Raw genomic sequence first — 25567 nt, 5'->3', positions numbered from 1 at the left:
TTTTAGCCTTTAGCCTGTAGCTTCGGCCCTTTTAGCCTTTAGCCTGTAGCTTCGGCCCTTTTAGCCTTTAGCCTGTAGCTTCGGCCCTTTTAGCCTTTAGCCTGTAGCTTCGGCACTTTTAGCCTTTAGCCTGTAGCTTCGGCACTTTTAGCCTTTAGCCTGTAGCTTCGGCCATTTTAGCCTTTAGCCTGTAGCTTCGGCCCTTTTAGCCTTTAGCCTGTAGCTTCGGCCCTTTTAGCCTTTAGCCTGTAGCTTCGGCCTACCACACCACGTTACCGCATCCCACCTTTGACCAGCTTCATTCATGTATATATATATATATAATATGCATTTTGCATATTGCTTTTGATATGTTTAATCATTGTACAGTATATTCATATTGCAATGTATTAATATTAAATCAGTTAATAACTTAATTACAGAATAATAATAATCATAATAATAACCATTTCTCTCCCTGCAGAAAACATATATATATATACATACTACGTTACCCACAGGCTGGCCAATCCTAACCACAGCCATTCAAGACAAGCCAATCACAGACTAATGTCAAATGAACTGTCAATCAATACATCTGAACAACCTTCCCATGTACAGTCATGACTCAGGTCAGCGACATCATCGCTACTGCTAACATTAGTGCTACTGCTAACATTAGTACTACTGCTAACATTAGTGCTACTGCTAACATTAGTGCTACTGCTAACATTAGTACTACTGCTAACATTAGTGCTACTGCTAACATTAGTGCTACTGCTAACATTAGTGCTACTGCTAACATTAGTGCTACTGCTAATATTAGTACTACTGCTAACATTAGTGCTACTGCTAACATTAGTGCTACTGCTAACATTAGTGCTACTGCTAACATTAGTGCTACTGCTAATATTAGTACTACTGCTAACATTAGTGCTACTGCTAACATTAGTGCTACTGCTAACATTAGTGCTACTGCTAACATTAGTGCTACTGCTAACATTAGTGCTACTGCTAACAGTAGTGCTACTGCTAACATTAGCAGTCATTGCCTGTATCCCATGAATTTGAAATATAATGCCATATGTCCCTTGACTTTGAAGAATGTGAATATGATAAATACCTTCCAGATCTTTGAACAGTCTTAGTTTATCAATATAAAAATGGGAATGGCCTGTTAATGCTTTGTTGTCATTCGATCATTTGAAGATAAAGCATTTTAATTGATAATTTACTATCCAGGGACAAACTTAGTCATTTGTATTTTCACAAAAACAATCATTTTTTCTGTATCCTTTTTTTTTAAAAGCATAAATCTGTACATTAGACCGTTTGGATTTGTCCAATGAGGAGTTTACCAGAACACCATATTAGAGCAGGGAACATACAAAAAGAGGGACTTCAATTTAACAGTGTTTAGAAGAAGGCTATCTAATTTCTTCTTCTATTTTATTCTTCTAGTTTTCAACCTTTTTTTCCTGGTTAGTGCTCTCAGTCTTCTACACAACTCTTGATTAAGTGGTGTTACAACACACCATGGTATATTCCAGAACTCCTTAGGATGACCTTTTCTCAAATCTGTCTCATAACCAATATTCCCTGTAAGCTACGCATGGGCGCGCAGCTCCCCTGGGACTGCTGTGCAGAAGAAATATGAGCCCCTATAGAGAAGCACGGGATTGAACTTAACCTAACTTTCTAGAGTTTTCCCCCCTTTAGTTAACACTATCAACATGTCCCTTTACTGTGGGAATTGTGAATGAATCAACGCAAATATTAGCCACTTTCAATGCAACATACCGAAACAAAACGAACTTTGCAAGACTTAGTATGCAAAACAAACTATGCAAGAGTTTTGTTTTGTTGTAGGCACAACGCATCAGAGTAGGATTCTATTGCATTGACACACACGACTCAGCCCGTACTCTACACAGACCAGTGCGGCATAACCAATCAGAGATGCAATAGGCCTATATGCAAATAGACCATTGCCATATATGGATGTGTGCCATTCACTGTGAACTGGACTGTGTTCACAGCATGAGCGGTCGTGAATAGATGAGCTTGTTTTGAGATCAAACTGAGAGCTGCATGTAGCCGCGTGTCCACATTTGTTCATATCCTTTGCTAGTTAGTGAGTTATTAGCCCAGTTATAAACCATTTGTGGTCAGCAGTGGGTGAGTGATTGCTTCTTACAAGAGCACAAGACATCTTTGAAAAGAGAGTCAGGTAAAGAGCATTTTTTTTATTATTAAAAGGGGCAGTGTTGTATTTTGAGAAAGGCTTGGATAAGCTACGTAGTCAATAAACAGAGTTTTGTCTGATTATCTATAATAATGGCATGGGCATAATAATGCATTTAATTTTGTAAAGTGGTTTCTTACATCAAACAACACAACATGTTCAGTCTCCACCTTGTCTGAAGGACAAGTGGAGAAACAGGTTAAAGGTCAAGCCCTGCATGAATTTTTTTTCTTTCAAAAGTCTCATGGAATGTAGGTCTACATTGAACACCATACTTTGGCTGCTACTGTAGTCTGAATGATAGAACAGCTATTCCCATGTTAAAATGTAGGGTTCACAATTTTGGATAATCTTGCTTTGGTCCAGTGGGCCCGATGAATGAGTTTGCATTGAATGAGGCCGTGTCGAGCGCAGATAGAAGAGCTATGTAACCCTTTTGAGAGCCCCTTCCCACAGTTCATCAGATATGTCCTCACCCAGTTCCTCCTCCCATGAGCATTTAATACTGTTCAATGAGATGACTTGTAGTGAGCAAATTTGACTATAGATTATTGACAAGGTGCCTTTCAGAGTAGGAAGTGGGATAAGAAATGTGTCGAACCGTGTTTCACCAGGAAGGGTGAGGAATTCCTGGATCTATGCTGCGGATGTAACTCCGGACTAGTGAGAACCTAAAAATAATTATGTCTGGGGAGACCAAATTTAGCTGATAATTGTTCAAACGTACTAAATGTATTGTTAGTATACAGCTCTCTGAATCTTTTAATAGCGAGACTAGACCATGTTGAGAAGGCACCATCAATCAACCATAGATGGGGGGAAAAGCTGTTGGAAGCCAAGGATGTAGAATGAGTTTCCCTATCGCTCCTGAGTTAGTGACCGAATGTATATATTTAACCTTGCAAAATTGTATATATTTCTGTTTGGTGAGATCCATAAACAATTCAGATCAAGTCTGAAAATGTAACTTAAAGCGAGTACAATCTCAGTGTTCACAGTAGCCGCACGTTGGAAGATGCACAGAATTATCATAACGTTCGAGTTTGCGCTCAGCAGACCCGAAAATTGTTGAGTGGCACATTTTTTTTTGAGTGAACATTGCTCATTACTCCTTAAACCCATGTTTCAAAACTGCAGAAAAGCTAAAGTTTTATCTCCTTACAGTTGGTGGCAGCTCAGTTGCCACTATTTTAAGTGTTACAAAACACTTAATTTTAACAGTGCAGGCTAGAACAGCATCATGCATTCATGCCAAGTTCACGTGCTAGTCGGAACTTGGAAACTCTGAAATGTACAACTTGCTTACTGGTTGAACACGGCAGGTGTATAACTACAGCCAGTTTCAAGGAGCGGGACACTAATCTGGACGTTTATAAGAAATCCCGCTACGACCTCTGATGAGCCATCAAACAGTCAAAACATCAATACAGGATTAAGATTGAATTCTACTACGATGGCTCTGACGCTAGTCGGATGTGGCAGGGCTTGCAAACCATCAAGAATTACAAAGGGAAACCCAGCCGCGAGCTGTCCAGTGATGCGAACCTACCAGGCGAGCTAAATTCCACCTGCTCACTTCGAGGCAAGCAACACTGAACCATGCATGAGAGCACCAGCTGTTCTGGATGACTGTGTGATCAAACTCTACGTAGCCGATGTGAGTAAGATCTCTAAACAAGTTAACATTCACAAGGCCATGGGGCCAGATAAATTACCAGGACGCGTACTCAGCAATGCGCTGACCAGCTGGCGCTGTCTTCAATTACATTTTCAACCTCTCCCTGACCCAGTCTGTAATAGCCCCGTTTCAAGCAGACCACCATAGTCCCTGTGCCAAGAACGCCAAAGTAACCTGTCTATATATTGCCCTGTAGCACTCACATCTGTAGCCATGAAGTGCTTTGAAAGGCTGGTCATGGCTCACATCAACACCAATCATCCCAGACACCCTGGACCCACTCTAATTCGCATACCGCCTCAACAGATCCACAGATTGAGCAATCTGTACTTCTCTCCACAATGCCCTCCCCCACTTGGACAAAAGGAACACCTATGTGAGAATGCTGTTAATTTATTATAGCTCAGCGTTCAACACCATAGTGCCCACCAAGCTCATCACTAAGCTCGGGAACCTGGGACTTCCTGACAGGCCGCCCCAAGGTGGTGAGGGTTGGCAACAGCACATCCGCCACGCTGACACTCAACATGGATAAGATGGCAGAGCTGAGGGCGAGTGGGCGTCTTGCCGGTTCCTGCTCAACTTGCTTTTTTATGGCTATTTTTTGTCAATTTTTACTTTGTTTGCTCAGAATGTTCGTGCAAATATTTCCTACGACCGACAAACACTTCTGGAACATGAATCGGAAGCTACACACTTATCTCTCAGCACCCCAGAGCTGGAATACAACATTAACTCCTTTGTTTCACGCACAGCGGTCATTTCCTGTTGCTCCTGATCAAGATGACCTAAGGCAGCGCCGGCGACGAAGATGAGGAATCAAAGGGGGACTCCAAGCTGAAAAGACAGGCTACACAGCCTCCTCTTCCTAGTAACCTGATAGTTTATGTTCCATTGATGAGACATTAACCAATGTGAACTCAGAGCAAGGCTTCAATCGCAGAAGGCCATCAAGGAATGGTGTGACTTTGTTTTTACTGAGACGTGGCTTTACGGACCATACGCTCAACCAGAAGGTCAACTCTGCTATTCAACCAGAAGGCTTCTCAATATTACAAATGGATTGCACGGCGGCTTCTGGTAAGAGTCTGGGGGATCAATTCCTGGTGTACCGAATTTGAAAACATTGCGAGCTCCTGTTCACCTGACCTGGAGTCTTGACGCTAAAATGCAGACCCCACTATATGTCGAGGGAATGCACTTGTGTTATTATCACAGCAAGCAAACACCAAGGCGGCTCTTAGCGAACTGTACAAGATCATTAGTCAGGAAAAAATCCTCTCACCAGGAAGCAATCTTCATTTTAGCGGTGACTTTAACCAAGCCTGTCTAAAACCATTTTTCCCAAAATATCACCAACATGTAGAATTCAGAGAGCTTGACAATGTATACACAAACATCTGTGACGTGCCCCCGCATCTGCCAATCAGATCATGTCTCTCTGTTCTTAATCCCCGCCTACAAGCAGCAACTCAAGAGGAAGGCACCAACACAAGGAATAGTGAGGCGCTGGACAGAGGAGGCAGACTCAATGCTGCAGGACTGTTTTGAGAATACTGAGTGGAATACGTTCAAACTCATCCACCCAGGACTCATCCATCAACATTGTGGAATATACATAGTCAGTTACAGGCTTCAATAGGAAATGTGTTGATGACGTTGTGCCCACAATAACAATCCAGACATACCACCAACCATAGCCGTACCATGCTGAGAGCCCGTACTGCAGCAGTAACAATGTCAGCAGAATGAACCCAGATGACTCGTACAAGGCAAGCAGGTATAAGCTCCGCAAATTCAAAAAGACAATACAGTCTCAAACTTGAATTGATGTTCGACAACTCAAAGACTTGCGTTGCATGTGGCAAGGACTACAGACTATCACAAGACTACAAAGGCAAATCCATCTGTGCGGTTCCCACCGAAGCCTCCCTCCCCAGACGAGCTTAACACATTCTATGCTCGCTTCGAAGGCAGACAATACCGAGCCATTCAGGAAGACTCTCGCTGTTCCGGATGACCAGGTGCTTTCAGTCTCCGAGGCTGACGTGAGGAAAACTCTCAAATAGAGTGAATACTCACAAAGCCGTCGGCCCAGATAGCATCCTTGGCCGCATCTTTAGAGTGTGTGCTGAACATCTTCGATCTGTCCCTGTTCAAGGCTGTAGTCCCCACCTGCTTTAAGGAGACCACCATTGTCCCAGTGCCCCAAAAAAACATGGTGACATGCCCATATGACTATCGCCCCGTCGCGCTAACCTCGGGCTTCCTGCAGTGCTTACAGAGGCTGGTCATGACCTAAGGCCAGCAAGCCAGACACCCTGGACCCACTCCAATATGCCTACCGCTCCAACAGATCCACAGAAGATCCCATTTCCATCGCTGGTCACACGGCCGTAACACATCTGGACAAGAGGGACACCTATGTGAGAATGCTGTTCATTGACTACAATTCAGCCTTCAACACTATGGTTCCCTCCAAGTTCGACAGCAAGCTCAGAGCCCTGGGTCTGGACACCACCCTCTGCAACTGGATACTGGACTTCCTGATGGGTAGACCACAGGCTGTGAGGATTGGCAACAACACCTCACATTGACCCTTAACACAGGTGCCCCCCAGGGGTGTGTCCTCAGTTCTCTGCTATACTCCCTGTTCACTATACTCCATGTTCACCCACGACTGCGTAGATTTGCATGACACCACCTCCATCATCAAGTTTGATGACGACACCAAGGTTATAGGCCTAATAACGAACAACGACGAGTCAGCCAATAGGGAGGAGGTAAGTGAACTGGCATTGTGGTGTCGTGACAACTACCTCTCCCCTCAAAGTCAGCAAAATAAAGGAGTTGATTGTTGACCTCAGGAAGCAGAGGATGCCCCTAATCCACATCAACGGGACTACAGTAGAGAGAGTCACAGGTTAAGTTCCTTGGCGTCCACATGGACCAACAACACAACCACTCTTGTCAAAAGGGCGCAACAGCGTCTCTACTTCTTAAGGCATGCCACCCTGGGTCCACCATGCCGCCCCGGGGTTCTCTCCAAATAGTACCACTGCAACATCGAGAGCATACTGACTGGTTATATCACGGCCTGGTACAGGAATTGCTCCATCCACAAATGCAAGGCCCTACAACAGGTGGTAAAAACGTCCCAGTGATGTACTGGTCTGACCCACCCAGTGCCTGAGGAAGGTATGCAGCATCATCGAGGACCCCATACACCCCATTCCATGAGCTATTCTCTCCCTTACAGTCGGGCAGACGGTATCGGACTATGAGGTCTGATACCAACAGGTTCAAAGACAGTTTCTATCTACAAGTCATCAGACTGCTGAACACTTGAACCGGACTTACCACCTGCTCTGATTCTCTGCACCTTAGCACACATGCACTCACTCATGCACACACACACACACACACACACACATAATCATTCATGCTACACACACAACACAACTGCTGTATCACGCATAATCCCTTTCCGGCGCTCGAGGTCACCAGGCCACTCATTATTACGCACATCTGTCACCAGCACCTCATCAGACTCACCTGGACTCCATCATCTGCCTCATTACCTTCCCTATATCCATCACTCCCTTTGGTTCTTTCCTGCCTCCTCCCTATATCTGTCACTCCCTTTGGTTCTTTCTGTCTGATTACCTTCCCTATATCTGTCACTCCCTTTGGTTCTTCCTACCTGATTACCTTCCCTATATCTGTCACTCCCTTTAGTTCTTTCCTGCCTCCTCCCTATATCTGTCACTCCCTTTGGTTCTTCCTACCTGATTACCTTCCCTATATCTGTCACTCCCTTTGGTTATTTCTGTCTGATTACCTTCCCTATATCGGTCACTCCCTTTGGTTCTTTCCTGTCTGATTACCTTCCCTATATCTGTCACTCCCTTTGGTTCCTGCCTCCTCCCTATATCTGTCACTCCCTCTGGTTATTTCCTGCCTCCTCCCTATATCTGTCACTCCCTTTGGTTCCTGCCTCCTCCCTATATCTGTCACTCCCTTTGGTTCCTGCCTCCTCCCTATATCTGTCACTCCCTCTGGTTCTTTCCTGCCTCCTCCCTATATCTGTCACTCCCTTTGGTTCCTGCCTCCTCCCTATATCTGTCACTCCCTCTGGTTCTTTCCTGCCTCCTCCCTATATCTGTCACTCCCTTTGGTTCCTGCCTCCTCCCTATATCTGTCACTCCCTTTGGTTCTTTCCTCAGGCGTTATTGTTTCATGTCTGTGTTTCTTGTTTTGTTCCATGTGTTATTTATTATTAAAGTCACTTGATTCCCAACTCCCAGTGTTCAAGTTACACGCTGCTACCAGACTGTTATTATACTGCTCAATTTCTACACTTGCCCTTCATCTCCCCACTTCCCTGATACACGTGTAAATATTGGGACTATAAATTATGCCTTCCTGTATTATACTAATGAGAAAAAAATGTATTCTATTCTACTGAGACATTTACTTTATGTTCATATACTTAGTTTTATGATGACTTATTGTTGTTGCATTTTCGAGAAAGAACCTACAAACAAGCATTTTGTTGTACAATGTATACCATGCGTATCCCGTAGATACGACTAATAAAACTGGAAACACGGGGGCCCATCAGGGGTGCGTGCTTAGTCCCCTCCTGTACTCCCTGTTCACCAACGACTGTGGCAGTGCACGACTCCAACACCATCATTAAGTTTGCTGACGACACAGCGGTGATTGGCCTGATCACCGACAACGATGAGAAAGCCTATAAGGAGGAGGTCAGTGACATGGCAGTGTGGTGTTGCCAGGACAACAACCTCTCCCTCAACGTCAACAAGAGAAAGAAGCTGATGGTGGACTTCTATACCAAGCGGTGTCTGAGGAAGTCCCTAAAAAATTGTCAATGACTCCACCCACCCAAGTCATAGACTGTTCTCTCTGCTACCACACGGCAAACAGTACCGATGCACCAAGTCTGGAACCAACAGGCCCTGAAGAGCTTCTAACCCCCAAGCCATAAGACTGATAAATAGTTAACCAATAGCTACCCGGACTATCTACATTGACCCGTTTTGCACTAAAACTCTTTTGACTGCTGTTACTGTTTATTATCTATCCTGTTGCCTAGTCCCTTTATCCCTACCTATATGTACATATCTACCTTAATTACCTCGTACCCCTGCACATTGACTCGGTACTGGTACAGTATATAGCCAAGTTATTACCTCGTACCCCTGCACATCGACTAAGTACTGGTACTGTATATAGCCAAGTTATTACCTCGTACCCCTGCACATCGACTCAGTACTGGTACTGTATATAGCCAAGTTATTACCTCGTACCCTTGCACATCGACTCAGTACTGGTACCCCATGTATATAGCCAAGTTATTACCTCGTACCCCTGCACATCGACTCAGTACTGCTACCCCATGTATATAGCCAAGTTATTACCTCGTACCCCTGCACATCGACTCAGTACTGGTACTGTATATAGCCAAGTTATTACCTCGTACCCTTGCACATCGACTCAGTACTGGTACCCCATGTATATAGCCAAGTTATTACCTCGTACCCCTGCACATCGACTCAGTACTGCTACCCCATGTATATAGCCAAGTTATTACCTCGTACCCCTGCACATCGACTCAGTACTGGTACCCCATGTATATATCCATGTTATTACCTCGTACCCCTGCACATCGACTCAGTACTGGTACCCCATGTATATAGTCAAGTGATTACCTCGTACCCCTGCACATCGACTCAGTACTGGTACCCCATGTAAATAGCCAAGTTATTACCTCGTACCCCTGCACATCGACTCAGTACTGGTACAGTATATAGCCAAGTTATTACCTCGTACCCTTACACATTGACTCGGTACTGGTACAGTATATAGCCAAGTTATTACCTCGTACCCCTGCACATCTACTCAGTACTGGTACAGTATATAGCCAAGTTATTACCTTGTACCCCTGCACATCTACTCAGTACTGGTACAGTATATAGCCAAGTTATTACCTCGTACCCCTGCACATCTATCTACTCAGTACTGGTACCCCATGCATATAGCCAAGTTATTACCTCGTACCCCTGCACATCTATCTACTCAGTACTGGTACCCCATGCATATAGCCAAGTTATTACCTCGTACCCCTGCACATCTACTCAGTACTGGTACAGTATATAGCCAAGTTATTACCTTGTACCCCTGCACATCTACTCAGTACTGGTACAGTATATAGCCAAGTTATTACCTCGTACCCCTGCACATCTATCTACTCAGTACTGGTACCCCATGCATATAGCCAAGTTATTACCTCGTACCCTGCACATCGACTCAGTACTGGTACCCCATGTATATAGCCAAGTTATTACCTCGTACCCCTGCACATCGACTCAGTACTGGTACCCCATGCATATAGCCAAGTTATTACCTCGTACCCCTGCACATCTACTCAGTACTGGTACAGTATATAGCCAAGTTATTACCTCGTACCCCTGCACATCTACTCGGTACTGGTACAGTATATAGCCAAGTTATTACCTCGTACCCCTGCACATCTACTCGGTACTGGTACAGTATATAGCCAAGTTATTACCTCGTACCCCTGCACATCTACTCGGTACTGGTACAGTATATAGCCAAGTTATTACCTTGTACCCCTGCACATCTACTCAGTACTGGTACAGTATATAGCCAAGTTATTACCTCGTACCCCTGCACATCTACTCAGTACTGGTACAGTATATAGCCAAGTTATTACCTCGTACCCCTGCACATCTACTCAGTACTGGTACAGTATATAGCCAAGTTATTACCTCGTACCCCTGCACATCTACTCGGTACTGGTACAGTATATAGCCAGGCAGTCATTATTCATTGTGTATGTGTTCCTTGTGCTGTTATTTTTCTATTATTATTTTTTTTTCCATCTCTTCATTGTTGGGAAGGGCCTATAGGTAAGCATTTCACTGTTAGTCTACACATGTTGTTTACGAAGCATGTGAAAAATAACATTCGATTTGAGTTAGCAAGTCGGAAATGTCCGAGTTTTCTACCTCTGACTAGCAAGTGAACGCGGCATCATTCACAAAGAGCAAAAACACTGTTCCAAATAAATATGAAAAAGAGGCAAAATCATATGTGCTATTTACAAAATAAAATATGCAATGCATCTCACTTTATTCAAATCAATTCTCACACAACTTCAGCTTTCTGCGTGGGCAGAATTCTACCAAGCAGAGAGAAAGAGCACGCAAGACTGAGCGCATCAAAGACAATTGAGAATGTAACACAAAGGGGATTCATCGTTTTCTTCTTCCTTCCATTCCTCCCATAATTCATTCACAAATGCCTATTAATCTTGGTTTACGGTCTCCAATTCATTTTAGGTTTACAGTCTCCGGTGTAACGTAGCCAGCCTATTGGTTTGCAATACTGGCGAGATGATGATGCTCTGGTGAAGAACCCGTAATAATCACGAATAGGCGATAACTGTTCCTTACATTTTTACGCACACGAATGTAATTTGCACTAGACTAGTAGATTATTAAAATTACTTTGATACGCTATTTATCAAGTATGGTCAACTACTCCGGAGCCCGTATGGTGGAATGCACAGAGAAGCCCGTGTAGGACGTGAAGAGGGGGACGGGGACAAGCCTGTGTGACAAAACTGAACTCTACTCGGGTAAAGAATAAACAATATACAAGTCTAAGAATGTTTCCAAATACACGACAAAGTAAGACAGAAAAAGACAACTTAGCCTACATGATGAACGACTTGGTTGTTAGATTAGTCTTCTGGTCTTAATATCCCAATCGCGGAGAAAACCGAAAACTGAAACTAACTTCACAGATCGACAAACAAAAAAAATCCCAAAATAATTATCCCCAAAATAGGTAATGGTATCGGTAAAAAAAAAAAAAAGCTGTAACTTTCAGCGTTGATGAGCAATGTAGTAGTTGGCAATAGAGATCCCCAAATATGTTATCTTGCTGTGAGCAGTGAAAGAGCAACGCTGCGGACAGAGCTGGAGTTGGAGCTGACGGCTGCCGCGGAAACACATCCAGACTGCTGTGAGCGGAGAGTCTGTGAAACACGCTCTAGAGGGGAACATCAATCACACCAACGTCCATCCAGGGGCGGCCGTGCGGCTCCGAGTACTGCTGCCAGCGTGTAGTTCTAAAAACCGGAAATGACGAAGCATTTTCTACCATAGTTCGTTGGCCATAGAGCTCGCCAGCGTGTAGTCCTAAAAAGCGGAAATTATTTACCTGTGGTTCGTTCAGCCATTCATACCTGTAGACTAAGTTAATAGGGATTTTGGAATAAAGGCCTAAAATAAGGTTAATTAACACAGGATAATATCAGTCAGTTAACATATCCTTTAATAAGAATGACGCCTTTATGTGTTAAAAACAAACAAACACATATAATGCTTAAAATGGTCTGCTTACCAGCTTGAAGAAAAAACGTAAGGATGGGATATTGTTCTGCTCAATGCTGCAACCACATCTCTATAGCTGGAAGGTGTTCGTGTTTATAGGTTCCTGAATTATGTTGTCCATAGGACACTTTGGGTCCCGTCTGACAAGGTATACTAAGCCTGTTAGCGAGACATCAAAGGCATGCAACCTGAGGTGTAGTTTTATTTATTTACATGTTAGCACATTATTCAGTTTGTACTTGTTTTGATTAAGAGAAATGCTTCAAAATTCCCAAAATGGGATGTTGACTGATGAAGATTATCGCATTAGAACAAAACGTATAAGATCTCCCAAGCCGGTGTTAACTACAGACCTTATTTTCATAATTTATCCAAAAAAGCCTACAAAAAGTTCATTACTTGCCCCATAGGCTTTGGTCTACGAGCCATGGCGGAGTTAGGCTCTGTTAGTGCCTATAAAGATGTCATTATTTTTGCTCTATATACCAAAGATTATCTATTATATTGACACAATAGTCAAGTGACCGCTCTAAAAAAAAAATCCTCAAAGATGAAAGACAGGTGGGAGGAGGGGAGATCAGGTGGAAGGAACCCTTCTTGTCGATGAGAGGGAAGATACGCATGTGAACAACAGGCACAACTCCTAGATAAAGTCTTTTTTTTTTCTCTCAAAGTTGCTGAAATGCAATGTGCGTCCACTTATATGAGTGCATTTGTAACAACCTAACCTTTACTAAACTTCTATTCGATCGAATAAGCCTCACGTAGCAAATTAGCAATTACATTTTTTTGTTGGCCAAAATTGATGGGCGGAGTAAATCCTCTCGCTTCGTCTCTTCCTCTCTGTCTATAGTCCACTTGTATCATCTCTCTCTAAATTCAATGGCTTTATTGGCATGTGAAACATATTTTAACATTGGCAAAGCAATGAGGTAGAAAATAAACTGAAGTGTAATGAAACAAAAAATAAGTGTAAACATTACACTCACAAAAGTTCCTCTCTGTCTCTCTCTCTCTCTCTCTCTCTCTGTCTCTCTGTCTCTGTCTCTCTCTCTCTCTCTCTCTCTCTCTCTCTCTCTCTCTCTCTCTCTCTCTCTGTCTCTCTCTCCCCACCGCCCCACTCTCTCTCTCTCTCTCTCTCTCTCTCTCTCTCTCTCTCTCTCTCTCTCTCTCCCCTCACTCTCTCTCTCTCCCCCCACTCTCTCTCTCTCTCCTCTCTCCCCCCCCTCTCTCCCCCCCTCTCTCTCTCTGTCTCTCTCTCTCTCTCTCTCTCTCTCTCTCTCTCCCCCCCACTCTCTCTCTCTCTCTCCTCTCTCTCATCTCTCTCCCCCCCTCTCTCTCTCTCTCCTCTCTCCCCCCCCCTCTCTCTCTCCCCCCACTCTCTCTCTCTCTCTCTCCTCTCTCCCCCCCACTCTCTCTCTCTCTCTCTCTCTCTCTCTCTCTATCTCTCTCTCGCTCTCTCTCCCCTCACTCTCTCTCTCTCTCCCTCTCTATCTCTCCCCCCTCTCTCTCTCTCTCTCTCTCTCTCTCTCTCTCTGTCTCTCTCTCTCTCTCTCTCTCTCTCTCTCTCTCTCTCTTTGTCTCTCTCTCTCCCTCTCTCTCTCTCTACCTCTCTCTCTCTCACTAACCGCCTCTTCCTCACTCTCTCTCTTCATCTCTTTCTCTTCCTCTCTCAATTTCAATGTCAATCTCTCTCTCTTTCCTCCCACCTCTCTCTCCTAATCTCTCTCTCGCTCTCTCTCTCTCTCACACACACACACACACACACACACACACACACACACACACACACACACACACACACACACACACACACACACACACACACACATAAACACACACACACACACACACACACACACACACACACACACACACACACACATAAACACACACACACACACACACACACACACATAAACACACACACACACACACACATAAACACACACACACACACACACACATAAACACACACACACACACACATAAACACTTAAGAAACTTGAGATTGTGGAATTGAATGTCATTATAATGCAACATTGATTTCCTTTTTACGTTTTATTTCTAAATCAGAACTGGGCTATGGCAATGCCTTCTGATGGGCCTCCAACAATGCCTGTGTGTGTTTCACTGAAAAAGAGGCCAACCAATTTGACACAATGCTGATGAAAAATGCGTGTGTCAAGCTGGAGATCAGGCAGAGGGAGGATGCAGCAACCCAGTGGAGTTACAAAACCAAGATGAGAGAACATGGCTGTGAATTATTCACACAATATCTCTCTCTATTTTTTTTCGTGCTTCATTCTATAGCTAGAGGACTCCTGATATCTCCTAGAGTGATACGTATCATTTTTTTTGTTGTCTTTATCTGTTGTGGTCTAGTACTGTCTTTTTTTTTGCTAGCTAGGACCATCTACTTTAAGTGCTGCCTGTCATCCCAGTGGCTTACTTGTAGTGTGAACTGCTACTGTAACTGCTTATAATTTGAGACTAGTTGTTGACACATCAACAAGGATCAAGGGGCCGTGCAATTTGTGACTTGTTTTGTTCTTTTTGTAGCTTTGTCAACTATGTGTTTTATATCTGTTTTCACTTCTCCCTGTAGGTTCATCAACTAGCTTCAGCCAGGGGCGTTTAAAAAAATTAATAATTATTGAGCAGATTGTCTGGGAGCCGGAATGTTATTAAAAATAATTTGTTGACTGCAAATTGACCGCAATTAAGCCCAAACATATATAATATTTGACTAAAACGTCATCATTTCAAATCATCATCATTTTTGTTGTTGTAATTTGTACATTTTCTGCTCAGAAAACCAGTTGGGGAACCCTGATGTTGTACCCTGTTGTACCCTGTCGTACCCTGTCGTACCCTGTTGTACCCACAACCCATGTGGAATTCTAGGTCTCTTTTGGAACTGCTGATCTGCGGTCAAGAACGCGGAGTTCATCTCAGCCTAAGCTGCACTTCAGTCCCTTGACTTGTTTGTCCCTGACGGAGACATGCATCACCCCAGAGAACACTGCTACTCCAGCTGCTCTTCCTTCATCTGACAACGTTTTCTCTCATAGTCCGTGAGCATCTGGTCGTCGCGGTGGTGGCACAGGTCTACTCATTTCTCCTCCCTCTCTCACCTGTTCATAGCCTCATTTTAATTCCATGCTGTCGCTGTCACTTGTTCACACAAGCTTAACATTATTGTCGTCTATCGCCCACCAGGTGCCCTTCTTTCCAACTCTCTCTTTCCCCTCCCTGCCTCTTTTCACCTCCCCCTTTCTACCCCCCTCCAACTCACAAGGCAGGCAATACGCATGACCTCATCTTTACTAGAGGCTGTTCTCCTACTAATCTCACTGTAACCCCCTCCAGGTCTTTGATCTCCTACTTATCTCACTGTAACCCCCCCCCCCCCCCCAGGTCTCTGTTCTCCTACTAATCGCACTGTAACCCCTTCCAGGTCTCTGTTCTCCTACTAATCTCACTGTAACCCCCCTCCAACTCACAAGGCAGGCAATACGCATAACCTCATCTTTACTAGAGGCTGTTCTCCTACTTATCTCACTGTAACCCCCACCCCCCCTCCACGTCTCTGTTCTCCTACTTATCTCACTGTAACCCCCCTCCATGTCTCTGTTCTCCTACTAATCTCACTGTGATCCCCCTCCAGGTCTCTGTTCTCCTACTAATCTCACTGTAAACCCCTCCAACACACAAGACAGGCAATACGCATGACCTCATCTTTACAAGAGGCTGTTCTCCTACTCATTTCACTGTAACCCCCCTCCAGGTCTCTGTTCTCCTACTAATCTCACTGTAAACCCCTCCAACACACAAGACAGGCAATACGCATGACCTCATCTTTACAAGAGGCTGTTCTCCTACTCATTTCACTGTAACCCCCCTCCAGGTCTCTGTTCTCCTACTAATCTCACTGTGATCCCCCTCCAGGTCTCTGTTCTCCTACTAATCTCACTGTGATCCACCTCCAGGTCTCTGTTCTCCTACTTATCTCACTGTAACCCCCCTCCATGTCTCTGTTCTCCTACTCATTTCACTGTAACCCCCCTCCAGGTCTCTGTTCTCCTACTAATCTCACTGTGATCCCCCTCCAGGTCTCTGTTATCCTACTAATCTCACTGTGATCCCCCTCCAGGTCTCTGTTCTCCTACTAATCTCACTGTAACCCCCCTCCATGTCTCTGTTCTCCTACTAATCTCACTGTAACCCCACTCCAGGTCTCTGTTCTCCTACTAATCTCACTGTAACCCCCCCTCCAGGTCTCTGTTCTCCTACTAATCTCACTGTAACCCCCCTCCAACTCACAAGGCAGGCAATACGCATAACCTCATCTTTACTAGAGGCTGTTCTCCTACTTATCTCACTGTAACCCCCAACCCCCCCTCCACGTCTCTGTTCTCCTACTTATCTCACTGTAACCCCCCTCCATGTCTCTGTTCTCCTACTCATCTCACTGTGATCCCCCTCCAGGTCTCTGTTCTCCTACTAATCTCACTGTAAACCCCTCCAACACACAAGACAGGCAATACGCATGACCTCTTCTTTACAAGAGGCTGTTCTCCTACTCATTTCACTGTAACCCCCCTCCACGTCTCTGTTCTCCTACTTATCTCACTGTAACCCCCCTCCATGTCTCTGTTCTCCTACTCATTTCACTGTAACTCCCCTCCAGGTCTCTGTTCTCCTACTCATTTCACTGTAACCCCCCTCCATGTCTCTGTTCTCCTACTCATTTCACTGTAACCCCCCTCCAGGTCTCTGTTCTCCTACTCATCTCACTGTAACCCCCCTCCAGGTCTCTGTTCTCCTACTCATTTCACTGTAACCCCCCTCCAGGTCTCTGTTCTCCTACTCATTTCACTGTAACCCCCCTCCAGGTCTCTGTTCTCCTACTCATTTCACTGTAACCCCCCTCCACGCCTTTTTTCTCCTACTCATTTCACTGTAACCCCCCTCCAGGTCTCTGTTCTCCTACTCATTTCACTGTAACCCCCCTCCAGGTCTCTGTTCTCCTACTTATCTCACTGTGATCCCCCTCCAGGTCTCTGTTCTCCTACTAATCTCACTGTAACCCCCCTCCATGTCTCTGTTCTCCTACTAATCTCACTGTAACCCCACTCCAGGTCTCTGTTCTCCTACTAATCTCACTGTAACCCCCCCTCCAGGTCTCTGTTCTCCTACTAATCTCCCTGTAAACCCGCTCCAACTCACAAGGCAGGCAATACGCATAACCTCATATTTACTAGAGGCTGTTCTCCTACTTATCTCACTGTAACCCCCAACCCCCCCTCCACGTCTCTGTTCTCCTACTTATCTCACTGTAACCCCCCTCCATGTCTCTGTTCTCCTACTCATTTCACTGTAACCCCCCTCCAGGTCTCTGTTCTCCTACTCATTTCACTGTAACCCCCCTCCATGTCTCTGTTCTCCTACTCATTTCACTGTAACCCCCCTCCAGGTCTCTGTTCTCCTACTCATCTCACTGTAACCCCCCTCCAGGTCTCTGTTCTCCTACTCATTTCACTGTAACCCCCCTCCAGGTCTCTGTTCTCCTACTCATTTCACTGTAACCCCCCTCCAGGTCTCTGTTCTCCTACTCATTTCACTGTAACCCCCCTCCACGCCTTTTTTCTCCTACTCATTTCACTGTAACCCCCCTCCAGGTCTCTGTTCTCCTACTCATTTCACTGTAACCCCCCTCCAGGTCTCTGTTCTCCTACTCATTTCACTGTAACCCCCCTCCAGGTCTCTGTTCTCCTACTTATCTCACTGTGATCCCCCTCCAGGTCTCTGTTCTCCTACTAATCTCACTGTAACCCCCCTCCATGTCTCTGTTCTCCTACTAATCTCACTGTAACCCCACTCCAGGTCTCTGTTCTCCTACTAATCTCACTGTAACCCCCCCTCCAGGTCTCTGTTCTCCTACTAATCTCCCTGTAAACCCCCTCCAACTCACAAGGCAGGCAATACGCATAACCTCATATTTACTAGAGGCTGTTCTCCTACTTATCTCACTGTAACCCCCAACCCCCCCTCCACGTCTCTGTTCTCCTACTTATCTCACTGTAACCCCCCTCCATGTCTCTGTTCTCCTACTAATCTCACTGTGATCCCCCTCCAGGTCTCTGTTCTCCTACTAATCTCACTGTAAACCCCTCCAACACACAAGACAGGCAATACGCATGACCTCTTCTTTACAAGAGGCTGTTCTCCTACTCATTTCACTGTAACCCCCCTCCACGTCTCTGTTCTCCTACTTATCTCACTGTAACCCCCCTCCATGTCTCTGTTCTCCTACTCATTTCACTGTAACCCCCCTCCAGGTCTCTGTTCTCCTACTCATTTCACTGTAACCCCCCTCCATGTCTCTGTTCTCCTACTCATTTCCCTGTAACCCCCCTCCAGGTCTCTGTTCTCCTACTCATCTCACTGTAACCCCCCTCCAGGTCTCTGTTCTCCTACTCATTTCACTGTAACCCCCCTCCAGGTCTCTGTTCTCCTACTCATTTCACTGTAACCCCCCTCCAGGTCTCTGTTCTCCTACTCATTTCACTGTGACCCCCCTCCACGCCTTTTTTCTGCTACTCATTTCACTGTAACCCCCCTCCAGGTCTCTGTTCTCCTACTCATTTCACTGTAACCCCCCTCCAGGTCTCTGTTCTCCTACTTATCTCACTGTGATCCCCCTCCAGGTCTCTGTTCTCCTACTCATTTCACTGTAACCCCCTCCAGGTCTCTGATCACTACTGTGTTTCCTTTTTTGTCTCCCTTTCCTACAACCCTAACCACTCAGCCCCTCCCCGGATGGCCATGCGCCGCCACAATCTTTGCTCTTCTCTCCCAAAATCAGCTCCCCCCTGAGTCCCTGCCCATCTTCTAAAAACATCTGAAACCCTACCTCTTCAAACAGTATCTTAAATAATTCTCCACCTCTCCTCAACCCCCCCCCCCCCCCCCCCCCCCCCCCATTATTATTTTTAGAATGAATGAATTAAACCTGAACCAGCCTCCCCCTCCCCCGACTCTACTGATGGCAACACTATTGAGGAAAATTTAGCTTTCTCTGCAATTGATATGTGGTTGTCCCATTTAGCGGTCTTAAGATGAATGCACTCACTGTAGGTCGCTCTGGGTAAGAGCGTCTGCTAAATTACAAAAAAAATAAAATAATGAGAGAGAGAGAGAGAGAGAGAGAGAGAGAGAGAGAGAGAGAGAGAGAGACAGAGTAAGAGTGAGAGAGAGACAGAGAGAGAGAGACAGAGAGAGAGAGAGAGAGAGAGCGAGAGAGAGAGAGAGAGAGAGAGAGAGCGAGAGAGAGAGAGAGAGAGAAAGAGACAGAGAGAGAGAGAGACAGAGAGAGAGAGAGAGAGAGACAGAGAGAGAGAGAGAGAGACAGAGAGAGACAGAGAGAGAGAGAGAGAGAGAGAGAGAGAGAGAGAGACAGAGAGAGAGAGAGAGAGACAGAGAGAGACAGAGAGAGAGAGACAGAGAGAGAGAGAGAGAGAGAGAGACAGAGAGAGAGAGAGAGAGAGAGACCACTGAAAGTCATAACTCTGTTTCCCTCTGAGAGGTCTAGAGTGAACACAGAGCAGGACACAATCCAATTCCTCTACAATGTAATTTAATAAAAGCTGTGACTGTGTGACTGTCTATTTTTTAAAAAGTAATCCCATGTGTTTTCTTTGTTTACCTTGATGCTCTTTATGACCGCCATACTATATAACCAATATTAATTATATAATTTGTAAGGGGTTCATGCACACAACATAAATTGTTACTCTGTAATCGAATAATAAAATATACTACTGGTAATTATAAGGAATGTACTACACAAAGCAGGACTCATTTTGCCTTTGTGTTCTATGTATCTACCCGGACATTTATTGCCGACGCACCAAACATCTTCCTGGTTTGACGTGGAGAAGATTGTTTACAATGTCAGAGAATAAAGTCGAAATGTCAACTGAAACCGCTTTAATTCAAAACAGTGGCAATGTGCCTTGTCAGCAGAATAACCCACTGTCTAGGAAACTCAATAAAATTCTAGAGACCAGGCTAGATAATGACAAGGTAAGACCAAGTCGAGTCCTTCGTTGATGAAAATGACTGGTCAAGTCTCACCGCTAGCTAGGAGGAACGCATATGTAGCACTTGTGATCTTCTATCTAGCAAGCTAACCTTAGTAGCTAATTGATTTCTGTATTTCATTTGATATTTCATTCCTAATTGTTCAAAAGAGAGCATTAGTATTGACGTCTTTGTATAAGCACCAACGGGGGCTAACTCCGCCATGGCTCTTTATGAACGACTAAAATAAGGTCTGTGGTAAAAACGTATTCGTTTTGTTCGTCGACTGACGTGAATTTGGAAGTATTTATGTAGTCAAAACAAGAACATTAAAGCTTTGTAATTCATAAATGTTATGACTTATTATCGCATAGACCTTATTTACAGTATTTATCCAAAAACCCTCCAGAAAAACCTATTCATTTCTCCATAGGCTTTAATCAACGAGCCATGGCTAACTCATTTCAGTTTTTAAGGACTACAAACTGGCGAGCGCAACTACATTTTGTAGTAGAAACGGCGTGTAATTTATTTGCCAACTTCAGTTGATCCAGTGTTAGCCAACGTCGCAATGATAACCATCCCTCTTGTATTGTATTGTAGGAGATGTTGGAAGCTCTGAAGGCTCTGTCGGTGTTCTTCACAGAGAACAGTCTTCGGACCCGCAGGAACCTGCGGGGAGACATTGAGAGACGGAGCCTGAACATCAACGAAGAGTTTGCCAGGATATTTAAAGATGTCAACGAGGTAGCTAGTTAAAGTTTAACTCAACTTTAGACTACAGGGGGGACTGAATGCATATGCCTTTAAAGCACTTTGTTGTACTTCATGTGAAATCAGATAGTAATATGTGCATGGCTAAATCAGCTAAATCTGACTTTATTCATCTCTTCAAATTACGCAATTTAGTTGATATTAGATCGGTCCTTTGAAATTCGAAATAAAGTTAGCGACCAAACTGAGATGTTGGCGTAAGTTGTGTTAGCCGCCATTTAAAAAAACAACAACAACCTGGAAGTGTAATTTTCGGTGGCGTTTTTAAAAAGGGTTAATTCCATTGCATTTCAGTTCACGCTAGCTAGCTAGTACAGTGTTGTAGTCGAGTCACTAAACCTCTAGTTGAGTTCGAAGTCCCCTGTGCTTGAGTCACGAGTCCCTATGGCTGATGATCGAGTCCGAGTCACGAATCCGTTAATTTATGGTAGGTCTTATTATGCAATTTTTATAAGAGTTGGAGATATACTGTCATCTGATGTTTCTAGTAGCCATCAGATGACAGTATATCTCCAACTCTTGTAAAAATGTAAACAAGTAATTTACTATTCATCACCACTTCACGTGTTCTACTCAATATCTGTGTTTCACTACTTACGACATAAATGAATGGTACAGTGCCTTGCGAAAGTATTTGGCCCCCTTGAACTTTGTGACCTTTTGCCACATTTCAGGCTTCAAACATAAAGATATAAAACTGTATTTTTTTGTGAAGAATCAACAACAAGTGGGACACAATCATGAAGTGGAACGACATTTATTGGATATTTCAAACTTTTTAACAAATCAAAAACTGAAAAATTGGGCGTGCAAAATTATTCAGCCCCTTTACTTTCAGTGCAGCAAACTCTCTCCAGAAGTTCAGTGAGGATCTCTGAATGATCCAATGTTGACCTAAATGACTAATGATGATAAATACAATCCACCTGTGTGTAATCAAGTCTCCGTATAAATGCACCTGCACTGTGATAGTCTCAGAGGTCCGTTAAAAGCGCAGAGAGCATCATGAAGAACAAGGAACACACCAGGCAGGTCCGAGATACTGTTGTGAAGAAGTTTAAAGCCGGATTTGGATACAAAAAGATTTCCCAAGCTTTAAACATCCCAAGGAGCACTGTGCAAGCGATAATATTGAAATGGAAGGAGTATCAGACCACTGCAAATCTACCAAGACCTGGCCGTCCCTCTAAACTTTCAGCTCATACAAGGAGAAGACTGATCAGAGATGCAGCCAAGAGGCCCATGATCACTCTGGATGAACTGCCGAGATCTACAGCTGAGGTGGGAGCTGAGGTGGGAGACTCTGTCCATAGGACAACAATCAGTATATTGCACAAATCTGGCCTTTATGGAAGAGTGGCAAGAAGAAAGCCATTTCTTAAAGATATCCATAAAAAGTGTTGTATAAAGTTTGCCACAAGCCACCTGGGACACCAAACATGTGGAAGAAGGTGCTCTGGTCAGATGAAACCAAAATTGAACTTTTTGGCAACAATGCAAAACGTTATGTTTGGCGTAAAAGCAACACAGCTGAACACACCATCCCCACTGTCAAACATGGTGGTGGCAGCATCATGGTTTGGGCCTGCTTTTCTTCAGCAGGGACAGGGAAGATGGTTAAAATTGATGGGAAGATGGATGGAGCCAAATACAGGACCATTCTGGAAGAAAACCTGATGGAGTCTGCAAAAGACCTGAGACTGGGACGGAGATTTGTCTTCCAACAAGACAATGATCCAAAACATAAAGCAAAATCTACAATGGAATGGTTCAAAAATAAACGTATCCAGGTGTTAGAATGGCCAAGTCAAAGTCCAGACCTGAATCCAATCGAGAATCTGTGGAAAGAACTGAAAACTGCTGTTCACAAATGCTCTCCATCCAACTTCACTGAGCTCGAGCTGTTTTGCAAGGAGGAATGGGAAAAAATGTCAGTCTCTCGATGTGCAAAACTGATAGAGACATACCCCAAGCGACTTACAGCTGTAATCGCAGCAAAAGGTGGCGCTACAAAGTATTAACTTAAGGGGGCTGAATAATTTTGCACGCCCAATTTTTTCCGTTTTTCGATTTGTTAAAGTTTGAAATATCCAATAAATATCGTTCCACTTCATGATTGTGTCCCACTTGTTGTTGATTCTTCACAAAAAAATACAGTTTTATATCTTTATGTTTGAAGCCTGAAATGTGGCAAAAGGTCGCAAAGTTCAAGGGGGCCGAATACTTTTGCAAGGCACTGTACATCTGTCTCTGTTACTGTTTTTTTTGTAATTGCGCACTGATACATTTGTGTTGTTGTTGTCGCAGAGTGAAAACTAAAGGGAGACCTGTCAGAACTGGCTGTGGGAGCTAGACTGTTGTTTACTATTAAACTCAACACTAGTGTTGTTTTCAATAGCAAAACGAGAATGACTCTGCGTAATGTGTAGCCTATGACTGGAGGCGGAGCCTGCCGGCCCACGATCATGGCAGCTCACCAGCTTATGTATGCCGGGGTGTGGTGCGGCCTTCCCACTGCTAGAGAACAGAACCCTCGCTGCTAATATTCTGCTTATCATCAGTTCCATCTTTTAGTAGGCTGCAGGGTGATAATAGAGCCTGCATTAGTAGGCTGCAGGGTGATAATAGAGCACACTCATAAATACCCCTTTTTATATCCAGTTCAAGTGCAAATACAAGTCACTAGTCCGAATCACCAATGGTCGAGTCACAAGTTGTGAAAATCAGACTTGAGTCAGAGAGTCCTGGACTCGAGTACTACGACACTGGTACAGTGTAATACAAATAGTTATTTTGCTACTTGCTTGTTAAATTCAAGAAGCCCTGATAACCTTTGCAGACTGATTGAATGGCTTTGACATGTTTTGTTTTGGACATGTATTTGCTTCCTCCTAGGAGCTTGAGAGTGTGCACGAGGACGTCCAGGCCATGAGCACCTGTTGTGAAGAGATGACCAGCAGATTGAAGGTAGTACAGTTGAAGTCGGAAGTTTACATACACTTAGGTTGGCGTCATTAAAACTTGTTTTTCATCCACTCCACAAATTTCTTGTTAACAAACTATAGTTTTGGCTAAGTCGGTTAGGACATCTACTTTGTACAAGACACAAGTCATTTCTCCAACAATTGTTTACAGACAGATTATTTCACTTATAATTCACTGTATCACAATTCCAGTGGGTCAGAAGTTTATATACACTAAGTTGACTGTGCCTTTAAACAGCTTGGAAAATTCCAGAAAATGATGTCATGGCTTTAGAAGCTTCTGATAGGCTAATTGACATCATTTGAGTCAATAAGGAGACAATTGGAGGTGTACCTGTGGATGTATTTCAAGGCCTACCTTGAATGGGAAAATCAAAAGAAATCAGCCAAGACCTCAGAAAAAAATGTGTAGACCTCCACAAGTCTGGTTCATCCTTGGGAGCAATTTCCAAATGCCTGAAGGTACCACGTTCATCTGTACGAACAATAGTACACAAGTATAAACACCATGTGACCACGCAGCAGTCATTCCGCTCAGGAAGGAGACACATTCTGTGTCCTAGAGATGAACATACTTTGGTGCAAATCAATCCCAGAACAACAGCAAAGGACCTTGTGAAGATGCTGGAGGAAACCGGTACAAACTGCACAAGGGGGACAACTTCATCTGATTGAAGGTGCCTCCCGAGTGGCGCAACAGTGTAAGGCACTGCACCTCAGTGCTAGAGGCGTCACTACAGGCCCTGGTTCGATTCCAGGCTGTATCGCAACCGGCCTTGATTGGGAGTCTTGGCGCACAATAGGCCCAGCGTTGTCCGGGTTAGGGTTTGGCCCGGGGTAGGCCTTCATTGTAAAATAAGAATTTGTTCTTATTAACTGACTTGCCTAGTTAAATTAAAATAAATATCAAGCTAACTACTGTAAATCACCTGTTGTTAAGCGATGACCAGCAGATTGAAGGTATCTAGCTACTGTAAATCACCTGTTAAGAGATGACCAGCAGATTGAAGGTATCTAACTACTGTAAATCACCTGTTAAGAGATGACCAGCAGATTGAAGGTATCTAGCTACTGTAAATCACTTTCAAAACAGACAAACAGCCTGCGTCTCTAATAGCTCCCTATTCCCTATATAGTGAACTACTTTTAACCCGGGCCCCTTGACACATGCATTATTTTTTCAGCCTAAAGAACTACTGTTGTATTTCGTTCATTTCTTTCGGCCGAGGTGACTGTGAAGAACTTTTAATTGCTAATGTGTCTCTGTGTGTTTCAACAGGCAGCCAAGGATCAGACCCAGGACCTGATCGGGAAGACCAACAAGCTACAGGGGGAGAAGTGAGTAACCTTGGAAACCAACGTCTTAACTGGT

The 25567-nt window shown here is 44.2% G+C and overlaps 2 protein-coding genes across 2 annotated transcripts in view; one reads left to right on the top strand and one right to left on the bottom strand.

Moving 5' to 3' along the window:
- The window catches only part of LOC139386049 (LHFPL tetraspan subfamily member 6 protein), a 182702-nt gene extending 170724 nt beyond the window's left edge, over nucleotides 1-11978 (bottom strand). The window contains exon 1 of the mRNA XM_071131463.1: nucleotides 11671-11978. The gene's annotated coding sequence lies outside the window, so the exon portion shown is untranslated. The remainder of the gene's footprint in view (nucleotides 1-11670) is intronic.
- Nucleotides 11979-20256: 8278 nt separating this feature from the next.
- LOC139386089 (component of oligomeric golgi complex 6) overlaps nucleotides 20257-25567 on the top strand; it is a 153676-nt gene continuing 148365 nt past the window's right edge. The window contains exons 1-4 of the mRNA XM_071131510.1: nucleotides 20257-20440; nucleotides 21041-21184; nucleotides 24107-24178; nucleotides 25475-25533. Of these exons, the coding sequence (XP_070987611.1) occupies nucleotides 20306-20440; nucleotides 21041-21184; nucleotides 24107-24178; nucleotides 25475-25533 (410 nt within the window). The 5' untranslated portion in view covers nucleotides 20257-20305. The remainder of the gene's footprint in view (nucleotides 20441-21040; nucleotides 21185-24106; nucleotides 24179-25474; nucleotides 25534-25567) is intronic.

Source organism: Oncorhynchus clarkii, chromosome 27 (assembly GCF_045791955.1).
Source record: "Oncorhynchus clarkii lewisi isolate Uvic-CL-2024 chromosome 27, UVic_Ocla_1.0, whole genome shotgun sequence".
In the NCBI taxonomy this organism is placed as follows: Eukaryota; Metazoa; Chordata; class Actinopteri; order Salmoniformes; family Salmonidae; genus Oncorhynchus; species Oncorhynchus clarkii.
This window is presented reverse-complemented; position numbering and strand designations above follow the sequence as displayed.